General features: G+C 44.3%; 1 protein-coding gene across 1 annotated transcript in view; it reads left to right on the top strand.

Annotated features, from left to right (window-relative positions):
* Positions 1–603: 603 nt before the first annotated feature.
* LOC121276779 (histone H2A-like) overlaps positions 604–27175 on the top strand; it is a 35878-nt gene continuing 9306 nt past the window's right edge. Inside the window, exon 1 of the mRNA XM_041185323.1 lies at positions 604–872. Coding sequence (XP_041041257.1) covers positions 604–872 — 269 coding nt within the window. The remainder of the gene's footprint in view (positions 873–27175) is intronic.

Below are 27175 nucleotides of genomic sequence, written 5' to 3'. Positions count from 1 at the left end.
AAACCAAAATTATCCTTTAAAATCACTGCAATTTTTTAATGAATTCCAATGCAAAATTATTTAATCCTACAGTTATTGCATAAACAAGCCATTCACACACACATAAATGTATTAGAAGAGGCCAAAAAATCCCCATTGGCTCATGAGAGTCCCTGCCTTGTGACTGCCCAAAATGGAGAAGGTTCATTTGGGAAGGCATCAAACACATTGAGAGACTTTGTCAGGAACTTGCAGAGGCAAAGTCAAGGCGACAAAGGTGCTAACTCAATCCTAAGCCTGATGGTGAAGTATGAAACTAGAGACCAATCCTTTCCTTGTTAATAGGTTTATTTGCGGAATGTAGCATAACACATATCTGCCTCCTAATTACTAACATCCCTAGTGTCCCAGCAGTCTCTATGCTCTTTTGGTAAATCAGATCAACAAATAAAACAAATAAAAAAACCCCTTAAAGGAAAAAGTCTCCATTTATATGTGCTCAATGTATTAATCAATCAATGCCCTTCACCTGTGTATCCTTATCCTTAATGATATAATTAACATGCCATTAACAGGAGGGGGTGCACAACATTGGTCCAGACCTTCAGCGAGGGTGAGAACAGAATGTCCGGTCGCGGTAAAACCAGAGGCAAAGGGCGCGCCAAGGCCAAGACTCGCTCGTCCAGAGCCGGGCTCCAGTTCCCCATTGGCCGTATCCACCGGCTGCTGCGCAAGGGCCACTATGCCGCGCGGGTCGGGGCCGGAGCCCTTGAGTATCTGACGGCCGAGATCCTCGAGCTGGCCGGCAACGCGGCCCGGGACAACAAGAAGACCCGCATCATCCCCCGCCACCTGCAGCTGGCCATCTGCAACGATGAGGAGCTCAACAAGCTGCTGGGCGGGGTCACCATAGCCCAGGGTGGGGTCCTGCCCAACATCCAGGCTGTGCTGCTGCCCAAGAAAACCGGGCACCCCAGCAAGGTTTACGCCTGAAGGGGCTACACCGGGAACAGATCAAATCCACAAACCACAAACATCCAAACAACCCATCTATCCAACCCTTCACCTTCAACTACCACCAGTCCTGCATGTGATAGAGTCTGCAGATTGCGCATTAAACTTGTCAGACATCTCAGAGCTCATCAAAGCAGAATGGAAAAAATATATCCTTCCTGGATGTTACTGTGGCAAACATATCTCACCTTCAAATTCTGATCATCAGTGAATTTTTCCACTTTGACATCAGCCTCTTGAAATTTACTCAACTAAAGTTCATCAATTTAAACAGTAGCCAGCTTTGTAATGCTGGCATTTCATCTACCAGAAACAATTCCATGGAGATTCAACATGAGGGGAGACTGTCATTGCACCACACAGGCTGAATGATCCCAGCACCTATGAAGTGAATGGATGGAGGATCAGGTATTGTGCTATCCAGTTCTGCCAAACCACACCTGTAGCCCAGCATTTCCAATTGGTTTTGAATATGGACGTGAAGCAATCTGGGTTGGGGTTAGAGGAATTTGGGACAGAATCCAATTCTACTGGGTTTCCACTCTATTCTGACCACTGTGTAATTCAAAAGGAAGGATGAGGCTTGTGAGGAGCCCTTCACCATTCATCTCAGTTGGAGATAGGACCGACAAATAATGGTCTATCCCCAGAAACCTATCTGCCCTGCCCAATTTACAGTCAATGTCCAGAGTACACTGGGCTTAATTGTCAGCTGCACTATTTTATTAGCAGGGGAGATGGTGGTGTAATGGTAATGTCACTGAGCTAGTAATCCAGAGACAGGGGACAGGGGTTCAAATCCCACCATGGCAGCTGGTGGAATTTAAATTCAATTAATAAAACAAAGATCTGGAATCTGAGGCCAGTCTCAGTAATGGTGACTGTGACAACTATCATCAATTGTCATAAAAATTCATCCTATTCACTAATGTCCTTTAGGGAAGGGAAATATGGCCTACATGTGACTCCAGACTCACAGCAATGTGGTTGACTCTGAAATGGCCTAGCAAGCCACTTAGTTCAAGGGCAATTAGGGATGGGCAATAAATGCTGTCCTTGCCAGTGAAGCTCACACACCTCATGACAGAATAATTTTTAAAAAAATTAGCAGCTACCTTCTTTCACTCATGCCAGTAAGGGTAAAAGGATAGATTTGTGTGGGCTGCCTAGTCTTTTTCTGTTTCCAAGAATTCATTACTCCTCCATCTTTTGTTGAAGTTTCTTGGAGTACTTTAATACCCAGTCACCAATGCCATTTTGGTTCATGTGCTGTTCATTCAACACCTGACTTTCAGGCAGTGCGTTCTTAATCCAATTATTAAAAATTAAAATTATACTCCGATGATATTTAGTAATAATAATAAACTGAGCCTAAAGGCTAGTTTTCAACTGATGGAGAGACCAGACTGGGGACATTAAGGTGACGTGATCATAGATGTTACTAGATTCATCTCTGGTCCATATTTAATCAGGCAGGGCTGCTGATGACAGGTGAATTAATTGGCAGTCTCGGGAACTCGTGACAGACACAAGCAAACTGGCCCATAGCGTTTATAGACATCACCTCTACAATATCAGGAGTTATTTTCTGATTTTACAGATCGAACAGGGCATCTCACCTGCTGAGAATGCATGTCAGAAGATCAGGTGCACATTGTTTACATGTTTAAAGCATCCTTTGAAATGACTGAGAAAGCAGAGGCAGTGAGCATCCCAATTCCAATATAGAGTTCTAAGGGCATTACAGAATTTTCAAGAATGTTGCTCGGGCTTGAAATTGCAGCTATGAGGAGAGATTGGTTGGGCTAGGGTTGTTTTCCTTAGAACAGAGGAGGCTGAGGAGTGACTTGATTGAGGTGTACAAAATTATGAGGGGCCTAGATAAGGCAGACAGGAAAGACTTGTTCCTCCTAGCTGAGGGGTCAATTACCAGGGGGCATAGGTTTAAGGTGATTGGTGGAAGGATTAGAGGGAACATGAGGAAAAACCTTTTCACCCAGAGGGTGGTGGGAGTCTGGAATTCACTGTCTAAATTGGTGGTTGAGGCTGAAACGCTCACCTCATTTAAAAGTTACCTGGACTTGTACCTGAAGTGCTGTAACCTGCAAGGCTACAGACCAGGTGCAGGAAAGTAGGATTAAAATGAGCTGCTAGTTTCTTTTTTCCTCTTATTTTTGGGCTGGCGCAGACACATTGGGCTGAATGGCCTCTTTCTGCACCATAAAATTTCTATGGTTCTATAAGACATTGGAGCAGGAGTAGGCCATTTGACCCCTCGAGCCTGCTCCATCATTCAATGAGGTAATGGCTGATCTACTGCCTTAACTTTACCTTCCTGCCCTATGTCCTTACCAGTGAATGATACAGCATAGAAGGAGGCTATTTGGCCCATCAAGCCTGTGCCTTCTCTTTGAAAGAACTATCAAATTAGCCCCACTCCCCCTGCTCTTCCCTGTAACCTCTGCAAATTTTTCCTTTTCAAGTATTTCTCCAATTCACTTTTGAAAGTTACCATTGAATCTGCTTCCACTGTCCTTTCAGACTGTGGATCCTAGATCACAATAACTCTCTGCGTGAAAAAATGTTTCTTCATCTCCCCTCTGGCTCTTTGGCCAATTGTCTTAAATCTGTGTCCCTCTAGTTACCAACCCTCCTGCCACTGGAAACAGTTTCTTTTTATTTATTCCATCAAAATCCTTCAAAATTCCCAAACTTCCTGTGACTGAATCTAAATTTATCATAATGTATACATGCAGTTGCATAAATCACACTTTCTATATGTAACAAAATATTTGTGGGATAATTTTTTAACTAAATATTATTCTAATAGGTATTAAATTCCATTTCAAATATCACTTACATTGCATAAAAATGTCAGGAAGATGTTGACCTTAGTGTTTAGTCGTGTTATGGAAATCTAGACAGATTCACCCTAAAGTAGGTTGGAAATATTCTGCTTTTCGCAACATGAACCTGAAGAGATTAGACCATTACTGTTTGAGAGAAGGGGAACCATGTACGTAGCATATGTAATGTTACTGTACTAATGTTAATAGGCATTGAAATGGAATGGCAATGTGCACTGGGATAATGGCAGATTTGCAGCTACCTGTCCCTCTAAAGCAGCTACATAGAGGCAGAGTCAATTACTGTTCAGAGGGAGGCCATTCAGCCCATCAAGTCCTTGCTGGCTCCACACAGTGTATTCCGGTCAGTCCCACTCCCCCACTCTACCCCTGTAACCCAGCAAGTTTATTTCCTTAAAGTGCCCATCCAATTTCCTTTTGAGATCATTGACCCACCATCCTTGTGGGCAGTGAGTCCAGGTCATTTCCACTTGCTGCGCAAAAACATTCCTCCTCACCTTCCTCCTGTATCTCTTGCCCAAAACCTTAAACCTGTGTCCCCCCCCCTACTCCTTGTACCTATCAGCTAAAGGGAACAGTTTTTCGTCTATCTTATCTAAACTGTTATAATTTTGTACACTCTATCAAATCTTCCCTCAATCTCCTTTGCTCCAAGGAGAACAACCCCAGCCTTTCCACCCTAACCTTGTAACTAAAATTCCTCACCACTGGAACCATTTTGTAAATCTCCTCTGCACACGCTCAAGGACCTTCACCAGAATCTGACACAATTGTCTAGTCGGGACCCAACTGGAACTTTAGAAAGGTTCAGTATGACCGTGCTGCTTTTGTACTCAATGGCCAGGATTTACCAGCTCCCCTGCGGCAGGGCTGGTGAGAGCCATTGAAATCTCCAATCCCTCTGGTGTGGGGAGCTAGAAAATTCCATCCAATGTCTCTATTTATGAAGCCCAAGATCCCATATGCTAACAATCCTCACAGTTACAATTTCTGTGAACACATCTATTCTTGCCTGGGCAGAACTTTTTGCCCTGTGAGCAGGCGCGTGCCCGACCCGAACAGGAGTGAAATAGTGCACAGTGACGTCGAGTGAGTGTCCCGACATCATCACGTATTCTCGAAATCTTTCGGTCATCGAGCACACGCAAGAGGCGGCAGTGCACCCGCGGACAACCAAGAGGCCTATTAAAGCCCTTAATCAATGAATTAAATTGAATTTTTCACTGCCTGTCCAACTGTTTGGTGGGCAGGCGGGCGGGCAAAAAGGCCAGGCAGCCTTTGCATTTTTAACGGAACCTCATCCACTGGCGGAATGAGATTTTGAACAGTGCCTAAAGCATCAATTAAAATTTTCATAACTCATTTTTCACATGTCCCTGTTCATGTGACAGACTCACATGTGGAGACATGTTTTCCTTATTTCTCAAATCTTTATTTTTCAAGTTAAGAACCTTCAGCTCTCTGAGGCAGCTCTGTGCCTTCAGAGAGCTCTCACTGAGCACAGCCCCCTGAGCATGTGCACACTTCAGTGCTCGCGTTCCTCCCACCCCCACCCCGGTATTCAATGCATATTTCACGCTGGCTGGTCATTCATTGGTCAGCCAGCATGAAATTGCGGTCAGAACCTGATTGTGCGCAGCAGACCATTGCACAGCTGCTCTCGGGCCCGCCCGATCAGGGGAAAATCCTGTCCTATGTCCCAATAGGTGTGGAATACTGACCTTGGTATTCCTCCCCATTCCATGCCTAATGTGTGCAGGTCAGAGCATGCCCAGATCTCATTCTGTCTGATATCAATTTGATAAGTTGCCACACAAAATGTTAATATGTAAGGCAAACCCTATGGGTATGCAGGAGCAGACCAAAGGTCTGGAACTCTCAAAGACAACAGGTTTGGTAAGTGACAAAATGCTTTAAAAATGGGGGTAAAGATTGCATCCATTAACGTGCGTAGTGTTAAATCTACTACGCGATGTGTTGCGATCTTGGATTACCTTGCCAAGGTCAAAGCTGACCTGCTGTTTCTTCAAGTGTGTGCGATACCGCACCTCAGCTCCTACAGGCAATGGTCACGATGGTGGTCCTATGGGCCATCGATCTGGTCGGGCGGAAATGACTCACGTTCCTCTGGCCTGGGTATTTTGCTGTGGGGAGGCAAATTCACCGTCTCTGAGGTTAAGGAGGTGGTGGGCGGGTGCCTCCTCGTGGCAGACGTATTTTACAAGAATGCTCTGCTCCGGTTAATTAACGTGTACACCCCGGCTCAAAGCAGCGAGCGGCTGGCTGTCCTTCAGCAGCTCCCACTGCTGCTGGTGACTTCCAGGACGGTCATTCTGGGCAGCGACTTCAATTGCATCATCGATGCGGCTGGACGATCCGGCAGGGCCGACAGCAGATTGGATGCTACGTCCAGATCCCTGATGGAAACAGTTAAGGATGCCAAGCTGCACGATGTCTTCAGCAACCTTGCAGACGGAGCGCAGCGTAGATACACCTGGTCACAGCCAGATGGGTCCAACTGTTCCAGGAGAGACTTCCTGTTTGTGTTCTGTGCGTTCACAGTCAAGCCGGTGTTCTCTGACCACTGCCTCCTACTGGCTGACTGTCACTTACAGGAAGACCAGAGGGTTGGCAGGTGTCATGGCAGTTGAACATGCAACTGCTGACCCCAGAGAACATTGAGGAACTTAAGAGGGATTACAAAGGTTGGAGAACTGTGAAACCCCTCTTTGAGTCCCTGACACACTGGTGGGAAGCGATCAAGGGAAACATCAAGAGGTTTTTCATCCTCAAAGGCATCCAAAAAGCTAGAAAGGAACAGAAGGAAATGTCCCGACTCCAGAAAAACATGCAGAGCCTGCTCCGGCTGCAGTCAATGGGAGTCGATGTCAAGGAGGAACTCCAAGAGGTGAAGAGCCAGCAAGCCTCACTCTTTGCCTCGGAGTCCTCCAAGATCATCTTCCAGTCCAGAGTCCACTCTGTGGAGCAGGATGACACGTGTTTGTGTTTCTTCTTCCAAAAGTTACACACAGAGAGAGCTCTGTGATCAGCAGCCTGAAGGAAGAAGACGGCTCAGTAAAGTCATCACAGTCTGACATTTTGAGGATCAGCAAATCCTTTTATGCCGGATTGTATGATGTGAAGCCCACAGGCAGCACGACATCCCAGCCCTTCCTGTCCTCTATCACGGAGGTCTTAGACGACAGTACACGGGAGAGCCTGGACAAACCGCTAAATCCTGATGAACAGACTAAGGCCCTTGAGTCCTTCGAGAAGAGTAAAACTCTCAGAAGCGACGGCTTACTGGCTGAGTTGTATTCAACTCTGTGGGACTGAATTGGCCCAGACCTGCTAGAAGTGTACGAGAGTATGCTTCTGGCCGGCAGCATGTCAGAATCCATAACATTACCCTCATCTACAAGCGGAAGGGGTAAAGGGAGGAAATTAGAAATTGGTGACCCATTTCGCTGTTGAATATGAACTATAAGATTCTGCCCAAGGTCATCACCAAGCGGGTCAGGTCTGCCCTGGGCTGTACCTGGCAGGATGATCTCTGACAGCCTCACGCTACTCAGGGATACGATTGTCTATGTAGAGGACAGGGGTGTGGACACCTGCCTCATCACCCTGGATCAGGAGAAGACAGAATATCGCACACCTAAATGGTGGATGTGCTCTCCAAAATGGGGTTTGGGGAGGGAATCCGCAACTGGATCCAACTGCTCTACGCAAACGTCAGTAGCGCAATTTCAATCAATCAGTGGGAATCAGAAAACTTTCCAATTGAATCTAGAATCAGGCAGAGACAGGCCTCCTCTCCCCTGTCCTGTTTGTGTGCTGCATATAACACTTTGCTGAGTCCATCGGGAAGGATCCGGGCATAAGAGGAGTGATGATGCCAGGCAGTGGAGGCACTCAGGTCAAAGTCTCCCTGTATATGGGAGTATCTGCTCCGATCCACTGTCGGTGCGTAGACTGATCCACATCTGCAAGCAGTTCGAACTGGCCTCAGGAGCCAAGGTAAATCGTGGGAAGAGCGAGGCCATGTTCTTTCAGAACTGGGCTGAACGATCCTTTGACCCCTTCACCGTCAGGTCAGACTGCCTGAAGGTGCTGGGGATATGGTTCGAAGGAACCAGGGCATGCATTAGAAACTGGAAGGAGCGAGTGGCTATGGTGCAAAGAAAACTGGGCATGTGGGAGTGAAACACCCTCTCCATTGCAGGTAAGAATCTGGTCATCTGGTGTGAGGCACTCTCGGTGTTGCTGTACGTGACGCAGGTCTGGCCCATTCCAGACTCCTGCACGATGGTGATCACCCGAGCCACCTTTCACCTTATCTGGAGGTCGAAAATAGATCACATTCACAGGGACGCGATGTACAAACCTCTAGATAAAGGAGGAAAAAAAGTGCCCAGCGTCGCCCTCATCCTGATGGCCACCTTTGTGTGTGGCTGCATCAAGCTGTCACTACGTGCTGAGGTTCTACCTGTCCCCGGTGTTGCGAAGGATGGGTCTGGCCACGCTGCCATGGAACGCTCCAAGTAGTTGGACCGTGCCGTACCACCTGTCCCTTGTGGAAAGATTTATTCAGAGAAACACCTTTGACCACAAGTCCATCAGGCAGTGGTTGGCACGTAACATCCTAGAGGCCCTGCGGGAAAAGTAGACCGTGAATCCTGTCGGGTTGTTTCCCCGAGCAGACTGTCAAAGTCATTTGGCAGAATGCCTCATCGCCAGAACTTTCCAACGAGCACCAAGATGTAGCTTGGCTGGTGGTGAGAAAGGCCCTCCCCGTCAGATCCTTCCTACATGTCAAGAGTCTCAACCCCTCTGCACGTTGGCCTCGAGGTGGCTGTGGTGGGGGCGAGGCCGTTGTTCACCTCCTTGTGGAATGTGACTTTGCGAAGGAGGTCTGGAGAGAGATGCAGTGGTTTCTGTCGAGGTTCATCCCGAGCAGTTCTGTGAAACAAGACTCTGTGCTCTACGGGCTGTTCCCAGGGACACACACCAAGACAAACGTCAACTGCAGCTGGAGGATCATCAATTCAGTGAAAGACACTCTTTGGTCTGCCTGAAACTTGTTGGTCTTCCAGCGCAAAGAGTTGTCCCCGACCAAGTGTTGTAGATTGGCACATTCCAGGGCCCAGGACTATGTGCTGAGGGATGGACTAAAGGCTTGGGGAAGCCGCTGCAAAGGCCCAATGGGGAAAGGTCACTGTCTAAGACCTTTCTGCCTTGGTATACCAAGGGACCGGGGATTGTATTGACCCCTCGGGCTGTATGACTCACGTTGGATGTATGCAGTGAATATTACATGTATCATAATTGTATTGAAGCACTTCAGAGTGCAACATAATCTATGTCGATAACTTAAATACCATTGCACAGTCTGTAATGACCATGTTGAAATGTCTGGAATGTTCATTGATTGTATTGAAGCACTTCATGATCTATGTGGAAAAGTTGAATATGATTGCACTTTTTGTGATGGCCATTTTGAAATGTTTCGTAATGTTCTTTCATGTATTTTATGAATAAAGTATATCTTTCCCAAAAAAAGGTAAGGCGTGGAGTTTCTAAATGTTAATGTCCAGAGAGACTTGGGTGTACTTGAACAAAGAAAACAGAAAGTTAGCATGTTGATACAGCAAACAATTACGAAGGTAAATGGTATGTTGGCCTTTATCACAAGGGGGTTAGAGCCCAACAAGTAAGTCTTGCTACAATGGTATACAACTGTATCAGGCTTTAGTGAGAACACACCCGTGTGCATTTTGGTTTCAATATCTATGGAAGCATATACCTGCCTCGGTAAAGCAAAGGTTCACTTTATTGGTTCCTGGAGTGAGAAGGTTGTCCTGTATGGTAGTTGGTGGAATTTAAATTCAATTAATACATTTTTTAAAATATAGAATTGAAAGCCATGAAACTATCGCAGATTGTTGTAAAAACCCATCTGGTTCACTAAAGTACTTTAGGGCAGGAAATCTGCCATCCTTAGCTAGTCTGGCCTATCTGTGACTGCAGGCCCACAGCAATGTGATTGACTCTTAAATACCCTATGAAATGGCATAAAAGGCACTCAGTTCAAGGGCAATTAGAGCTGGTAAACAAACGTCCTTATTTTTGTGCCTTGCCCGTGACGCCCACTTCCCATGAAAGAATAAAAAAACTCATTGAAACTTTCAAGATCCGAAATGAGTTTGACAGGATAGTCACTGAGAGGTTGTTTCCCCTGGCTGGGGAAACTGGAATACATAAACATAAAAAGAGAACACGTTTATTTGAAACATTCCAATACATGTTACAAACTCATCACAATAATCTTCTGAGAAACTAAGATTTATCTCACATCTTTATTAATCAAACAGACTCAGCTCCTGCTTAGAAAACTACATTTTTGTGCTTCGCACTTATGATGACATATCACACACATAGGAGTTGGTTGGTTGTGTGATGTCAAATGAGTGGTGGGGATAAGAGCTCTAGCCTGTTCCCTTGTTTGGACTCGGCTGTGGTGTTGCGCATCAGTGACTTGTATATTGGACCAGCCTGTGGTCCATTTGGATGACACTCACAGACCAAACTTTGAGAAACCACTGATCTAGGCAACTAAGGGTGGATTAAGGGTTTCAGTGGTAGTAGCAATAAGGGGAAGACGGAGGCAGGTGATGTCGTGGGGCTGGAGGGAAGCTGTCTTACAGATTGGTGAAGTTTGGAGTTTGAAGCTCAGCCCTGGGTCGACCAAGGCCATAAAGTTTCTCACCATCCCATCCCACCTCAGTGAAAAGCCAGGAAAGATGATAAAAATTGGAGGCAGAAGCTGAATGAGATGGCCATATCCAGTATTCAATTGAAGACAATTATTTCTCAAACCTGACGGCAAAGAGCAGTGGGAAACCAGGGGATTGGGAAGCCTACAAAGACCAACAGAGGACAACTAAAAAAGAAATAAGGATGGAGAAGATTAAATATGAGGGTAAACTAGCCAGTAATACAAAAGAAGATTGCAAGAATTTTTTTAGATATATAAAGGGTAAGAGAGAGGCAAAAGTGGACATTGGGCCACTGGAAAATGACGCTGGAGAAGTAATAGTGGGGAACAAAGAAATGACAGAGGAACTGAATAGGTATTTTGCGTCAGTCTTCATGGTGGAAGACACGAGTAACATCCCCAAAAGTTCAAGAGAGTCGGGGGCAGAGGTGAGTATGGTGGCCATTACCAAGGAGAAGGTGCTAGGAAAACTGAAAGGTCTGAAGGTGGATAAATCACCTGGGCCAGATGGATTGCACCCCAGAGTTCTGAAGGAGATAGCTGAAGAGATAGTGGAGGCATTAGTGGCGATCTTTCAGGAATCACTGGAGTCAGGGAGGGTCCCAGAGGACTGGAAAATTGCTAATGTAACCCCCCTGTTTAAGAAGGGAGTGAGGCAAAAGACGAGAAATTACAGGCCGATTAGCCTGACCTCGGTTGTTGGTAAGATTTTAGAGTCCATTATTAAGGATGAGATTTCAGAATCCTTGGAAGTGCATGATAAAATAGGGCAAAGTCAGCATGGTTTCATCAAGGGGAGGTCATGCCTGACAAATCTGTTAGAATTCTTTGAGCAGGTAACGAGTAGGTTAGACAAAGGAGAGCCAAAGGATGTTATCTACTTGGACTTCCAGAAGTCCTTTGACAAGGTGCCACACAGGAGGCTGCTCAGTAAGATAAGAGCCCATGGTGTTAGAGGCAAGGTACTAGCATGGATAGAAGATTGGCTGTCTGGCAGGAGGCAGAGAGTGGGGATAAGGGGGTCCTTCTCAGAATGGCGGCCAGTGACTAGTAGAGTTCCACAGGGGTCAATGTTGGGAAGACAACTTTTCACTTTATACATTAATGATCTAGATGAAGGAACTGAGGGCCTCCTGGCTAAGTTTGCAGATGATACAAAGATAGGTGGAGGGACAGGTAGTATTGAGGAGGTGGGGAGGCTGCAGAAGGATTTGGGCAGGTTAGGAGAATGGGCAAAGAAGTGGCAGGTGGAATATAACGTGGGGAAGTGTGAAGTCAAGCACTTTGGTAGGAAGAATAGAGGCATAGACTATTTTCTAAATGGGAAGAGAATTCAGAAGTCTGGAGTGCAAAGGGACTTGGGAGTGCTAGTCCAGGATTCTCTTAAGGTTAACTTGCAGGTTGAGTCAGTAGTTAGGAAGGCAAATGCAATGTTGGCATTTATTTCAAGAGGACTAGAATATAAAAGCAGGGATGTGCTGCTGAGGCTTTATGAGGCTCTGGTCAGACCACATTTAAAATATTGTGAGCAATTTTGGGCCCCGTATCTCAGGAAGGATGTGCTGGCCCTGGAGAGGGTCCAGAGGAGGTTCACGAGAACGATCCCAGGAATGAAAGGCTTAACATATGAGGAATGTTTGAGGACTCTGGGTCTATACTCGATGGAGTTTAGAAGGATGAGGGGGGATCTGATTGAAACTTACAGAATACTGAGAGGCCTGGATAGAGTGGATGTGGGGAAGATGTTTCCATGAGTAGGAGAGACTAGGACCTGAGGGCACAGCCTCAGAGTAAAGGGAAGACCTTTTAGAATAGAGATGAGGAGAAACTTCTTTAGCCAGAGAGTGGTGAATCTATGGAATTCATTGCCACAGAAGGCTGTGGAGGCCAGGTCATTGAGTATATTTAAGACTGAGATGGATAGGTTCTTGATTGGTAAGGGGATCAAAGGTGACAGGGAGAAGGAGGGAGAATAGGGTTGAGAAACCTATCAGCCATGCTTGAATGGCAGAGCAGACTTGATGGGCCGAATAGCCTAATTTCTGCTCCTATGTCTTATGGTCTTATGGTCTTATGGACCTAATAGCGATAAACATAGTGCGACAGACTGGGGTAGTCGGGGAGTTGGAGGAGGTAAGGAATCATCCCAGTGTATGTATGTAATGGCACCAAGTGTCAGCATATCAAAGAGGAAAAGGAGGAAGCAGATGCAACATTTGGGATATTCTGGGGATTATGATGATGGGGCAGGAGAGGGAGTGAATATTGAAAACATGAGGTTAATCCTATGGAGGTTGATCATGGCAGACAGGAACTGGAGGAAAATGGAACGATTTACTGCATTGAATGCTGCAAGAATGGGTCATGGACTAAACTGTAGATCTTGCAAAACAAAAGTCCTCTTACAATTTAAGATGTCATCTGAAATCCTTGAACATGTTACATTCATGTAAGCTTCAATCATGATTCATTTCATGTAATAATACAGTTTGGACAATTCCCTGAACATTCTGTCTAAATCTGATCCAAATCAGTTCTCTAGCCAATTCCATTTGTGCTAGAGTACTTTGTTTGACCTAGAATTCTGGGTGTGTAATGGATTCCTTTGTTAACCCAAGGTGTGCTGGACTGGCGGCACCTCAATGCGTTCTCATCATTGAAACGGATGTGTACACAGGCATCTTAGAGGTTTGTACAGTTACAGCTTGCTACAATAAAGGAGCATACACGCCAATATGAATGAATCGAGGCATTGCTTCCCTGGACCTAAAAATAGGTTTGTGCTGTGAAAATTAGATTAAAAGGTGAAGAAAGCACAGTGTGACTGTTATGTCTTCCGGTTTCCAGAAATTCAAAATAATTGCACTTTTAGACTCAAAATGCTGAAGCTTCATCGAACGTGTCTCCTTCAGCTCTCCATGTGGCTGATACATTGGCATTGGGCTGCAGTGCAGCAGCAAAAGTGGCACCCTGGATATACATTCTCATTACAATTAGTTCCTAACCCTTTATAAATGATATAACAATATAACAGTGAGCTCTTGTTGAAAAAATGATAAGCAGCATTTTAACCGCATCTTTTGTGCTGATCTGACAGTATTAACAATGGGTAGAAAGATGACCTATTTATCAAAGGGATGTGCAGGGGGAGAAGAGACTGAACAAATTTCAATAACAGTCAATGCGAACAAACAAGACTGTTCTTTATAAAAATATGGATTTTTCCCAATTTTAAACTGATTTTTTTAATGAAAAGCAGATTCTGGCCTGTCTGCTGTCTGCTCCTGCAAATTTATCAAGGCTCCTCTGTTTTGTGTAAGGATGGAAAAGAAGTTGAATGTTAACCATTTTACTCAACAGATTCCCCCAAAGATGCACAATGTTTCTCTGAATACTTAAAGCAATTTCACAATAATCCTGGGCTTTGCCTCACGTGCTGCCTGCTGGCCAAGAAAAAGATCTACTTTCTGACCAACTGAATGGCTATTTAAATAAACTCAGTTGTTCTGGCATTGATGTAAAATGCAGCAAAGACCATCCATATGAACTCTTATATGTGCAAAATTGTCATCCAGTCCCATTTTACTTCTGAACTTCTGAACAGTCTGGTTTAGTCTCAAACAGTTTCCATGGAGAGAGAGGGATGGAGTCGCTGGTGAGGGAATGGAGTTTCTATTGTACATCCAAAGAGAATGGCTTCAGTCTTCCCGCTTTTTAGTTGCAGAAACATTCTGCTCATCCAGTACTGGGCGTTGGATAAGCAGCCTGTTAATTTAGCAACAGTGAGGAGTTACCAGAAGTGGTGGTGAGGTAAATCTGGGTGTCATCAGTGTAGCTGTGAAAACTGGTGGGCCGTTGTCACGTTGAAGGAGGACATGCCCCCTTTTATATGGCGCTAGCTGCCGTAAACCAGGTAAGTTAGAGGTCTTATTGAAATTGGCAAGACGGGGAGAAGTTAAGTGTCTAAGATAACTGGATGGGATTTGGGGAGTGGGTGAGGGGTTGGAGAACAGGGGTTTGCGGGGGTAGGGGGTGTCAGACCTTGGTGTGGGTGGGGGCCAACGGGGTTTGGACCTTGGGGGAAGTGGGGATGTCAGAACTCAAGGGGGTAGAGCATGGGGAGGGGGCAGACCTCGGGTGGGGGGGGTGGGGGGGTGTGGTGGGAAGGAGTGGGGGGGGTGGGGGAGGAGGCCTGGAGCTGGGGGATTAGTGGGCAGGTTCCCAATCGGTGCCCCCAATCAGGTGCGTGCCCCCATTTTATGTGAGTGGGCCAGTTAAGGCCTGCCCAGCGTGACGTCCGGCGGGAAGCACTGTGTGGGCGGGGGAGGGGGTGGGATTCCCTGAGCCAGGAGTGCGCTCTCTCGCGCATGTGTGCGAAAAAGCACACAGATCCCCCCTGAGGCAGCACTCTGCCTCAGGGAGATCAGCTCAAGTGTGAAAACATTATTAAAGATAAAAAAAAAAATTTTCCTGACATGTCCCCTCATGTGACACATGAGCTGGGACATGTCCATTACTTTGATTTTCCCAACATTTGAAATCCCTCATGAAGCCACCTGCCTCCTGTGGATGAGGTTTCATGCTTTTTTGGAAGGCCGCCTGGGCTCTTCGCCTGCCCCCCAACTGTATGGTTGGAAGGGCAGGTCCATTCATTAGGTAAATTACTTTTTTTGAAGGCCTTAAATGGCCACTGACAGATCGGCGCACATGCGGCTGAGTTGGCTGCGCGCCCGCTGAACTGTGAATCTAAATAATGCGGGGTGATGTCAGGACGCACGCCTGACATATCCCCGAGTCACTCTACACATCGGCGAGCGGGCCCCGCCCCCGCTCGCTGACCGGAAATTGCTGTCTTTAGTGTAACCCTGTTGGAACCATCTGAAGTTTGTGATTTAAATCGCATTTTTAGATGATGGCTCGCAGCACAGGCCAATTGCCCAGAGGAAGTTTGCACTCCTGGGCAATTGCCATACAAACCCTTACCTGGAAAGAGAGGGATTTCCCAGCACAGCTTTGGGGTAACTCCCACTGCCCAAACCTGACGCTGGGGAGCTCGCAGCTTACGGCCCCAAATGTGTTTTCAGGTGAGGTTGCTGAGGCTGAGCATGTAAATGAGATAGGGGGTCAAGGATAGATCTCTGGGGGTTCCAGAGGTGAAGATGTGAGTGTACGAAGAGAAGCTGGATAGACACAGGTAAGATAAAATTCATAGTCCTGGAGGTAGTCCAGAATTACCATGTGGTAATTTGAAATGAGTGTTGTCCTTTTCTGTGCCGTCTACATAAGCCATGCTCTTTCGAAAACATACAACTTTTTAAATGATATATTACAACTTTATCATAGAACAGCTTTTGTGTATAAATGAGAACCTTGGTGTAAGAAATGTCGATATTTACATTTTGAGAATAAAGCTGTCTCTGCGGGTGTGTTACAGCTCATAACATGTTCCCAGCAATTTTAGTATTTTTACCAAGTTAACCTACCTATTATGCCTGTAAAATAGACTGTAGAGCTTGCCATTTGTCTTAATATCCTCCGTTACTGCTCCCAACCTCTCTCTCATCGCAGACACTTTGGCTGGCAAACTTTTGCCATGTAAGAGTTTTACTGGAGAGGCAGGTGCCTTTTCACATGAAATGAAGGGATGAGGGGCAACTTCACTGATAATGCAACCCATTCATTATTCCACATGCAACAGCGCACTATTGCTGTTTATAAGTTTGCAAAGTTGAGAAGTTATTCTTTGAAACTTTAGCCATGTTTGTAGGTGAACCTAATTAAACTGTAGCTGATGCGATGAACTGAGATCTCACTGGTGTACAGCACTGTTGTGGAAACAGGTGGTTGCCAATTCTGGTTGGACTTATTTCAGGAGGTTTGACCATATGACCTCCCACCTTGAACACTCCTGCAATTGTTTGCCTGACACAGACCCCCAGTACTGCTGCGAATTAGAAAAGGAGCAGACTTCCCATTACATGAGTGGATGAATCTTGACTGTCAAATAGCTGAATTTCCCAAAACTTTACAATAAATAAACACAACCGAACACCATTATAATAAAAATGGCCCTGAATAGTTATAGTTAAATTTGAATAATATATCGTAAAATCTTACAGCACAGAGAAGGAGGCCATTCAGCCCATTGTGCCAATGCCATCTCTTTGAAAAGAGCTATCCAATTAGTCCCACACTCCAGATTTTTCCTCATAGCCGAGCAAATTTTTCCTTTTCAAGGATCTATCCAATTCCCTTTTGAAAGTTACTATTGAATCTGCTTCCAGCATCCTTCAGACAGTGCCTTCCAAGTCACGACAACCTAGAGGGGGGTGCGCACTAATGTGGTCCCCCTGACTCCAAAAGGCCCACACCTTGAGGCCCCTCCTGCTGTTTCCATGAACTTAGGCTGGGGTGAAGTGTGGACTCAACCCTGGAATAAGCATCGGGATTTCACCCACAGAGAATATCTATCTATTCTGTCCATTCAGCATTTTGAAATATTACATATCTTCTGTGCTTTTGCTATTAGGGTGTTTGCACGATTACTTCACTTAAGGAACAACTAACTTTAAGAACAATTTACCAATTAAATTTTGAAAACCTCTTGTAACCCAGTGACTGAATCGGTGCCGCACATTTTAATACCAAAATTCTCTTCTCCCCTTTTATATCAATTAAGTCATTGCACTGGATGTTTGTCATGAATTGGACAGAGAATGAGAAAAGTATTGCTTAAACCCATCAGTAGAACAGCCCACAGAGAGCAATCTTACAATAAAATTGAAGATATATAGTGCAGATGCCATGCATATTGTATTTTTAATAAAGGACCATAATTTGTCAGGCTTTTAAGAGCGTCTGTTAGTCATTTCGCTGGGGGAGTCATTTTAAGTATGTATTGGATTTTGAAAACCATTATTACCACTGATTTATGATTTAATATTCATCAGCTCCTAAATACATTTTCTGCTGTTAAGGATGAAATGGGAGCTGCAGCAATATGAGGCAGATTTGTGAAAAACTGCCTAAGTCTGCAGAAAATAGTGGATAATATCTTCTTATCAGAAGGTAAATCATAGCAACTTGGTGAAACAAAGCATCTGTTAAACTGTGCATACAGTCAATGGTCTAATGATTGTCAGGTTTTAAGAGAGGGGAGAAAAGTCAAATTTTGATTGCCTTTTCTGGATCAGTCTGTTATAATCTAATCCATTTGATTGATGTTAGGTAACATTTCTAACTTGTTTTTCCACTTCCTGTAGCATTTGAACTCCTGTCATACAAAACCCTTTCAATCTCTGTTTAGCCGTCACACTCTTTCATTGTTGCTCTTTTTCTAAGCCCCTTCGCTCCTTCTTGGCTCAGAAGTTTATCTAGCTCTGCTTTTCAAGACAGTCTAACATGGCTGCCTGCAATGTGTACTGCTGGAAGGTGATTTCTTAAGTTAACACCTTTTTGAATGCTTTTCTTTCTTTTCTATTGCATCTTTCCAAAGGCAGTGATTTACTGCATAATGCAGTCACACAGGATCTCCACACACTGGGAGCACACAGCCTTCATGATTAGCAAATTCCTAACTTTTGTTGCCTATTGGCTTCCCAATTTTGAACTTGTTCTGAACACACATTATAGCACAAGGAATGGCCAGAAGGAAAAAAGGAAGACTCTTGCACTTTTCTCAAACTCAGGACATCCCAAAGTGCTTCACAATAAAGTACTTTTGAAATGTTGTAATGCAGGAAACACATCTATAATCATTCACTCCCTCTGCCCTTGATACACAGTGGCTGCACTGTGCACCGGATACACAAAATGCACTCCAATAACTCACCAAACATCCTTCAGCAGCACCTTCCAAACACTTAACTACCTGTAAAGGCAAGGGCAGCTCATCTATGGAAACATAGCCGCTGCCCACAATTTCCCCTCCAAGCCACACACACCACCCTGACTTGGAAATATATCGGCCGTTCCTTCACCGTCACTGGGTCAAAATCCTGGACCCCCCCCTCCCTAACAGCATGGTGGGTGTACCGACATCACGGGGACTGTAGTGGTTCATGGAGGCTGCTCACTACCACCTTCTCAAAGACAATTAGAATGAGCAACAACTGCTGGCCCAGCCAGTGAAGCCCACATCCTGTGAAAGAATTTAAAAAATAATTTTTTAAATATTCATTCATGGGATGTGGGTGCCACTGGCTAGGCCAGCAGTTGTTGCTCATCCTAATGACCCTAGAGAAGATGGTGCTAAGCTGCCTTCTTGAACTGCTGCAGTCCCTGTGGTGTAGGTACACCCACAATGCTGTTAGGGAGGGGGTTCCAGGATTTTGACCCAGTGACAGTGAAGGAACGGTGATATATTTCCAAGTCAGGGTGGTGAATGTCTTAGAGGAGAACTTGCAGGTGGTGGTGTTCCCATGTGTCTGCTGCCCTTGTCCTTCTAGGTGGTCGTGGTCATGGGTTTGGAAGGTGCTGACTAAGGAGCCTTGGTGAGTTTCTGCAGTGCATCTTGCACACTGCCGCCACTGTGCGTCGGTGGTGGAGGGACTGAATGTTTATGGATTGAGTGCCAATCAAGCAGCTGCTTTGTCTTGGATGATGTCAAGCTTTTGAGTGTTGTGGGAGCTGCACTTGTCCAGGCAATTTGTGCACAGTAATGTAATAATGACCAGATAATCTCTTTTAGTGATGTTGGTTGAAGGATAAGTTTTGGCCAAGGCACCAGGGACAGCTCCCCTGCTCTTATTTAAATAATACCATGGGATCCCTTGCATTCAATTTGGCTTAAAGTCTCATCTGTAAAATGGCACATCTGACAGTGCAGCACTCTGTACTGCACTGGCGGTGTCAGCCTTGATTACACTCTCAAGTCTCCACAGTTGGACTTGAACCCACCACCTGCTAGCACAGAGGCAAGAGTGCTAACAACTGAACTATGCCTGACATTGATTTCTTCTTCACCTGCCCTTTCATATTTTTCTTTCGTACCTTAAAAAAAACATTTTCCTTTGTTGCCCTTTCCCCCACAGCAGAAACCATTCACCACTGTCTCCGAACATCACACTCCTAAAGCTCTAATAGCTGAACACCAGAGTGTCCCAAAAGTTGACTCACCCTCTGACCTCCTTACCTTCCTTCTGGGGAAGTACCAAACTTTCAGCAGGCCCTCAGTTCAGCAAGTTGGTGACACTTTCACTTCGGACTCACAAAGTCATGTTTTCAAACTGCACCCTGGCAGATAACCCACGATCCTAGCTGACACTATGGTGTAACGCTGATGATGTTATACGAAAGGGAATGTTGAGTTTTCAAAGTTTAAGCTTTAATTCGGTGTAAAACAGACAATATCAGATATTCACGTTGACCGATTTTCCTTTTGTTCATTTAGAGAGAGTGTGTGTGGAAATGAAGGCAGTGAATTAAAGAAAAGGGGGGAAAGGTGAGTCAAGAGAGAAATTGAAATGTCCAGAGTCCATTTTTAGAAGTGGCAGATGCCACACATTACCCCTCAATGCCAAGTGGCAGTACAGTGAGCAATGCTGGCATTCAGTCAAAATATGCAGGCTCAGCCATACTTAATGGAAAAACAATCCCTGGAACTCCACTGTTTCTCTGTTCAAAAGAAATAAATAGCAGTGACAGAAAACAAGTTCTGCGTCTGTAACGGGGGTTGTTGGGGGGAGGGGGTGGTGGTGGGCTTTGTTAAAATCTGAAACGTGACTCGTTTAACTGCAACCAAGAAGGAGTTAGAAGCCAAAGTTCCAGTAATAAATCTAAAACATTCAGTACATTCCACTTTTAACTGGAGTTTATTCCTTTCAGTGGCACGCACTACATTACAGATTTCCAAAACTCTTGCTCCCTGGCCTGATTGAGCTGACAGGAACAAGCTGGTCCTCTCTAAGGGAGCTGATATCATGGTAAACTTGCCTCACAAGCACAGCGCAATAAGGGTGTTTGGATATCATTTACAACTCTGTACACCAGTACCTTACCAGAAATTAAGAATTTCATTTGATGGAAGAACAGTTGGATTGGTCATATCATTGGCGTGGTCACTTTTGATGTTCTGGGACTGTTTTTCCTGAAGCACATGAACACAAACTTGCTGGAATTAGGGTAGGACCATTGGGCAGGGCAAACATTGAGAAAGAATCTGTCCCTAATTCAGTAGCAGATAAAATGGGAGGGACCTGCTAGAAGAACAATGCATTCAGACACCCAGTGCCTATCTGCTTTCTGGTGACAGTATAAACTATCATTGATTGTTGTAAAAACCCATCTGGTTCACTAATGCCCTTTAGGGAAGGAAATCTGCCATCCTTACCTGGTCTAGCCTACATGTGACTCCAGACCCACAGCAGTGTGGTTGACTCTTAACTGCCCCCTGAAATGGCCTAGCAAGCCACTCAGTTCAAGGACAATTAGGGATGGGCAACAAATTTTGACCTTGTCAGTGATGCCGATATCCCATGAAAGAATAAAGAAAATCAAACTCCCAGCTGTGCCTCAGTAACTCGACGACAGAAGGCTGGAGGTTCAACCCCTTCTTCTAGACAGCATTAAAACCATGCTGACACTCCAATGCTGAGGGGAGTGCCGCACTGCCAGAGGTGCTGTTATTCAGATTCAATGTGAGGTCCTTGTAGATGCTAAAGATCCCACGCCTCTCTTTGAGTAAGCAAGGGAGTTGTCCCTCATGTCCTGTTACAATGCAGGAAACACAAGAGCCAATTTGCATACAGCAAGGTCCTGGAACCAATATCATTAAACAGATTAGCTGGACTTTATCACATTGCTCTTTGTGATCTTGTCTTTTGTAAATTGGTTGTCACGTTTCTGACATTGCAACAATGGCTACACTTTGAAAGTACTTATTTGGCTGTAAAGTAATGTCCTGAGGTGGTGAAAGGCATTATAGAAAAGCAATTCTCTTTTTTATTTTTATCCTGACTGAACACTAAGAACTAACTAAAGTATCCTTTTTTTTAATCAGGACACTGAGACACTAAGAACTGCACATGAGGCTCTCAATCAGCTGACTTGCCAGTTGTATAGGAAGTGCTCCTGACCCAGGCATCAAAACAAATTGCTGCACTTTCAACACTGGTTAAACAGTATGGAGAGAACCAACATGATGCTTTAACTATTGACATATTTACCAAAGAAATAGCGGGATGTGGCACATTTCTAAATAAATAAGTCTGTATTCTTTCTTTAAATATTCAATTATATGTTAAAGGAATGAGAAAAAAAGTAACAGAATTGGAGTAAATTATCTATTTGTATCCAGAGATTCACTGACATAATCATCCATCATGAACAATTTTCACAGCATGACTTTTATAGTCACATCCCAAAAAGCACTGAACTCTTAAACTGAGTGCAGCTGTTTTACTTTTACCAGAGGCTACAGAGAATTGAACACCAAACATTAAACATTCCCTTAGCAACCACACTGCCACCAATGAATAAAGACAACATATCTAAACTCAACAACTAATTCAGTTGGTCCTGCAGTCAATGCTTGAACAACTGCACAGGTGCTGAACAATGTGAATCACACACATCACAATATATTTAAATAAAATGTATAATTTTGGATCTCATGTGGGACAATTCCACTACTTTGCCCTGAGGGAGCAGCCCTAGAATTGCATGGAATTTACAGCATAGAAATAGACCACCAATCTAACTGGTCCATGCCAATGTTTATGTTCTGCATGCACCTTCTCTTTCCCTATTCATCCAACCCAACAGGATTGTCCTTAAATTCCTTTCACCATCATGTGTTTATCTAACTTCCCCTTAAATGCATCTATTCTGTTCACCTCAGCTACCCCACATGGGAGCGAGTTCCACATTCTCAGCACTCTCTGATTAAAGAAGTTTCCCTTGAATTCTTGATTGGATTTATTAGTGACTATCTTATATTTATGGCCCATAGTTTTGTAAGTCCTCTCACAAGTTAAAGCATCTTCCCTGATTACTCCCTTGAATTCCTTCATAACTTTAAAGACCTGAAAAGAGTTGAAGATGAGTCATACGGACTTGAAACTTTAGGCAGATTTTTGCCCCCTGTTGGGGGAGAAGTTGATGGGTGGGTGCGTGCGGGCGCACTTCCGATCAGCACCCCCGATCGGAGGCATAGCACCACTTTATGTGGCATGACGTCTGGCAGGAAGCGCTATGGTCTCCCTGTGCAGGCAGGGGCAAGGGAAATCCCAAAATCGAGAGTGTGCTCTTTTGCGCATGTACATGAAAGAGCGCATTCATCTCCCTGAGGCTAAGTGCAGCCTCAGGGAGATCGCACCTACTTTTAAAATTATTAAGAATAGAAAAAAAAATTCCCTTACATGTCCCCTTTTGTGACAATGTCACGTGAGTTGGGACATGTTCATAATTTCCAAGAAAACTTTATCAAAATTTTTAAAACCCTACATGAAACCTCATCCTGCCTGTGGATGAGGTTTCATGTTTTTTCTATTTCCCGCTGGGGCTCCTGGCCAACCCAACAACCTTAAGGTTGGACGGGCAGGTTCACTAATTACTTTAGTTGACTCTGTTAATGGCCTCAATTGGCCATTGACAGGTCGGTGGACACGTAGCTGATTTTGCTGCGCCTCTGCCTTCCTAAAAATTTAAATGGGGCGCAGTGATGTCGGGAGTTCCGCCCGATGTCACCACGCATCATTTTACGCGTCGGCGAGCGGGCCCCACCCCCTGCTCGCCGACAGTAAAATCCTGCCCTTTAATTCTTTTTCTCTCTCCACAGATGCTGCCAGACCTACTGGGTTTTCCAGCATTTTCAGTCTTTATTTCAGATTTCCAGCATCTGCAGTATTTTGCTTTTATTGTCAAAGAAATAGATTAATTGGATAGCTGTGCCATTGGGCAGACAGCGAACAGCTACCTTCTGTACTATATCAGTCTATCCTATGGCTCCATGATAGTAAAGAAAGGTGCTCTAGTTCAGCACTGAATATGTACTCAGCATCTGAGAAATGTTTTAATGATTGATGTAGTCTTTCATGGACTAGATTAATAACCCACTACCTCTAAATTAACATATTGGCAGGTTTGCACTAGTTGTGATCTGGTTTATTGTCTGTCCTCTGCAAGATTTTAGCTTTGAACTTAAGAAGTATGAAAACAAAGTGTTTATGGGAAGAGAAGGGAATTACATGCTTATTTGAGCAGGATTTTTATTGCAGACAGCTTCACATATATATGTGTTTGTTTGCTTTGGAAATAGCAGCAAACTCGTTTTAGCACAGAAAATCCGACCAAGTTTAATGCATGCAGTAAATTAAAGGGCTTCCTCAAAAGATAAATATAATCTTAACTGTAAAGAGTACACCAAATTACACAAAAATAAAAATTAAAAATTAACTGCACCTCAACGTCTCGTCGTGTGTCTCCATTTCATCTCCCAGGCAACCCATATGCATTTCTACTCTGCCAAGCCATCGTAGGCACAATTGTTCAAAATGTGTCTTATCATCTTTTGTCATTCGCTTCTTCTTCCAAGTCTCCAACTCCAAGACCCTGCATCATGTGATAAAAGTAAAATACTGCGGATCCTGGAAATCTGAAATAAAAACAGAAAATGCTGGAAAAACTCAGCAGATCTGGCAGTATCTGTGGAGCGAGAAACAGAGTTATATCTCCAGTCCAATATGACTTCTTCAGAACTGAAGAGTGGTAGCAATGTGATGGGTTTTATGCTATTGAAAGGAGGGAAGTGGGGGAAGTACAAAAGGGAAGTTCGGGTGGAGACCAGGAGACATTAAATGACAAGGATGTCATGAAACAAAAGATAAAGGTTGTGGTAGTAGTAAAGAGGCAAAGCATTTGTCCAGAGTGACTGTAAATGCCAAAATAATGAACAGCTCTTTCAATCAGAAAGCAAAAACATAAAAATCAAGGTTCAAACCAGCACATGACAAAAAAAAGATAATCAAGATGGGGGACAGAGTTCATGGTCTGAAATTACTAAACTCAATGTTGAATCCTGAAGGCTGTAAAATGTCTAATCGGAAGATGAGGTGCTGTTCCTCAAGCTTGCGTTGGGCGTCACTGGAACACTGCAGCAGGCCAAGGACAGAAATGTGAGCATGCATCATATCCCACGCAGGTCGCCTCACACAGTTTTAAAATTCAGTCGAGCTTGGAACTAAACCTTAGCCCTTAATTGCCCAACTGCTGCGAACTCTGAGATATTAGTTTTGATCTTTGCTGCTATTGACCTTGTGTTAAATGTGGCTCAGTGCGTAGCACTCTTTCCTGTGGTTCACCACGGTCGTGAGTTCAAGTGCCCACTCCAGCGAGTTTTAGGTATGATTGAGGCTGACAGTCCCACTGCAACAGTGAAGGAGAGCTGCACCTCTGGAGGCACTGTCTTTCAGGTGAGATGGTAAGTTGAGGGCCTGTCTGCCCTCGTAAGTGGATCTGAAAGATCACACACTCACTGTTTCGATTGAGAGTGCAGGAGTTCTCCCTAATGCCCTGGCCATTATTTAGATATCACCTAAAGCAGATGATCTAAACATTGATCTCATTTCCGTTTGTGGGATCATGTCGTCTGACCGTGACATTATTTCAAAAACGCTTCATTGACTGTCAGGCACTTTTAGACCTCCTGAGATTGTGATAGGTGCTGTATAAAAGTAAGAATTCCTCTTTCAGTGCCTGATAAAAAGAATCAGATGCACAGCTCATTCCAGATGTGCCAATGCAGGAACTTATGAAAATAGATTGCTCGTCTTCTAATACTTTACACGAATTCAACTCATGCAGAACACAAAAAATAGAGCTCAGAAGAAGAGAAAGTTGAAATCTCCAAAACAAAAATTTAGTTAGAATTCACTAAAATGCCACAATGCATATCAATGTTGCACATCCCTGATTCATGCGTAATAGTGAAACACAGGCTCCTAGTTATTAGAGTGGATCATGAGATGGGACATGAACTAACATAACATGCAGTGAGGCAGAGCAAGAGCCAGCAGGGGAATAGACAGTGCACGTCAGTCAGTGGTAAGTGGGAGAGGCAGTGAGACAATTCCAATGAAGATACTGGAACTTGACTAGCTGCTGTTTTCCAATAATTGTGATTCGATAGCTATAGAATTTGTACACGCAGGAATTTTCTGGGAACATGTCCTAGTAATAGCTGCACTACTTCATGACACTTATCTTTTTATTGTACATTACCCTCCACCGCTGCTCTACACCACACCCCCGTACTCCCACACAAAAACAATTAGATGTCAGTTTTTCTTTCTGAATCTCAAATTCAAAGTATCGCAGGGATCACACATTGGCAAGTGGGAGGGAATGCGGGAATCAGGCTTTCATCTCCCCCTATATGCATGCTTATGAGGTTAATGTAAATTCATATTCAAAAAGAGATGCCAAACAGTGATTTGATGCTTTCACAAGGCAATTCACTGTTATTATAGACCAGCATGACTCTGTTATCTTGGGTCCTAATTTATTATTTTCATCAGTGATAAGACAAAACAAACATTAAGAGAAGCTGATGGAGTTGGTCTGCTCAAACATGAAGCATGGATGTTTGGAGTGTCTTTTATTTTGCATTTGTGATTTTTCTGTCAAAATGCCAGGTTTGGGGAGAAGGAGGGGGAGCAATACAAGCATGTGAGGAGTTTGGAAATCACCCTTTCAGCTTCTATTCCTCCATCCCTCCCCCCTCCCCCCGAATATTACCTCAGATCTTTCAACCCTCGCCTTGAAGCTCTTTGTTTCTTTCTTTAGTTTCTCCCCCATCTCTCTTTGTGCCCTCTCCTGGCTCACCTTGACAATGTCACCTGCCTGATAAACCCCCCCAAATCTCAACTGCTGACCGACCACTCTTGGTTTCTCCTGCCTGGAGAGTCTAGAGGATCAAAGTCTCAGAATAAGAAGTTGGCCATTTAGAACTCAGAGAATGAGGCATTTCTTCAGTCAGAGGGTCATGCATCTTTGCAATTCCCTACCCCAGAGAGCTGTGGATGCTCCATTGTTAAGTATTTTCAAGACTGCGATCAATAGATTTTTGGGACACTAACACCATCAATAGATATGGAGATAATGGAGGAAAGTGGAGTTGAGTTGGAAGATCAACCATGGCATTACTGAATGTTAGAGCAGGCTCAAGGGTCTGTGTAGTAAATATAGTTTTGGGAAATGTTGAACAGTAGCTTTAAGAATAATCCTGTGTTGTAAGATCAAATCACTTGTGTAAACCAATGTGTCAACAGCGCAAGGAACCTCTACAGGAGAATTCTTTCTTTAGTTATGGAATTTGATGCATGCGTGTAAGTTCTGCTGTTTGTAAATAAAGTTAAATGTTTCCACTAAGAAAAGTTGTCTGAAGAGCAGCTCTATAACAAACCGGTAATGAGGATAAATCAGATTCAGTGCTGTACCTTGCCCAGCGATTGTGAGTATCTAAGTTCGTTAAACATAAAAGAAGATATACTCATTCAGAATGCCACAGTTTTGCAGAATTGATTCCTGAGACAGCCAC

This window comes from Carcharodon carcharias, chromosome 4 (assembly GCF_017639515.1).
Source record: "Carcharodon carcharias isolate sCarCar2 chromosome 4, sCarCar2.pri, whole genome shotgun sequence".
Lineage (NCBI taxonomy): Eukaryota > Metazoa > Chordata > Chondrichthyes > Lamniformes > Lamnidae > Carcharodon > Carcharodon carcharias.
The sequence above is the reverse complement of the archived record's forward strand: the minus strand, read 5'-3'. Positions and strand labels throughout refer to the sequence as shown.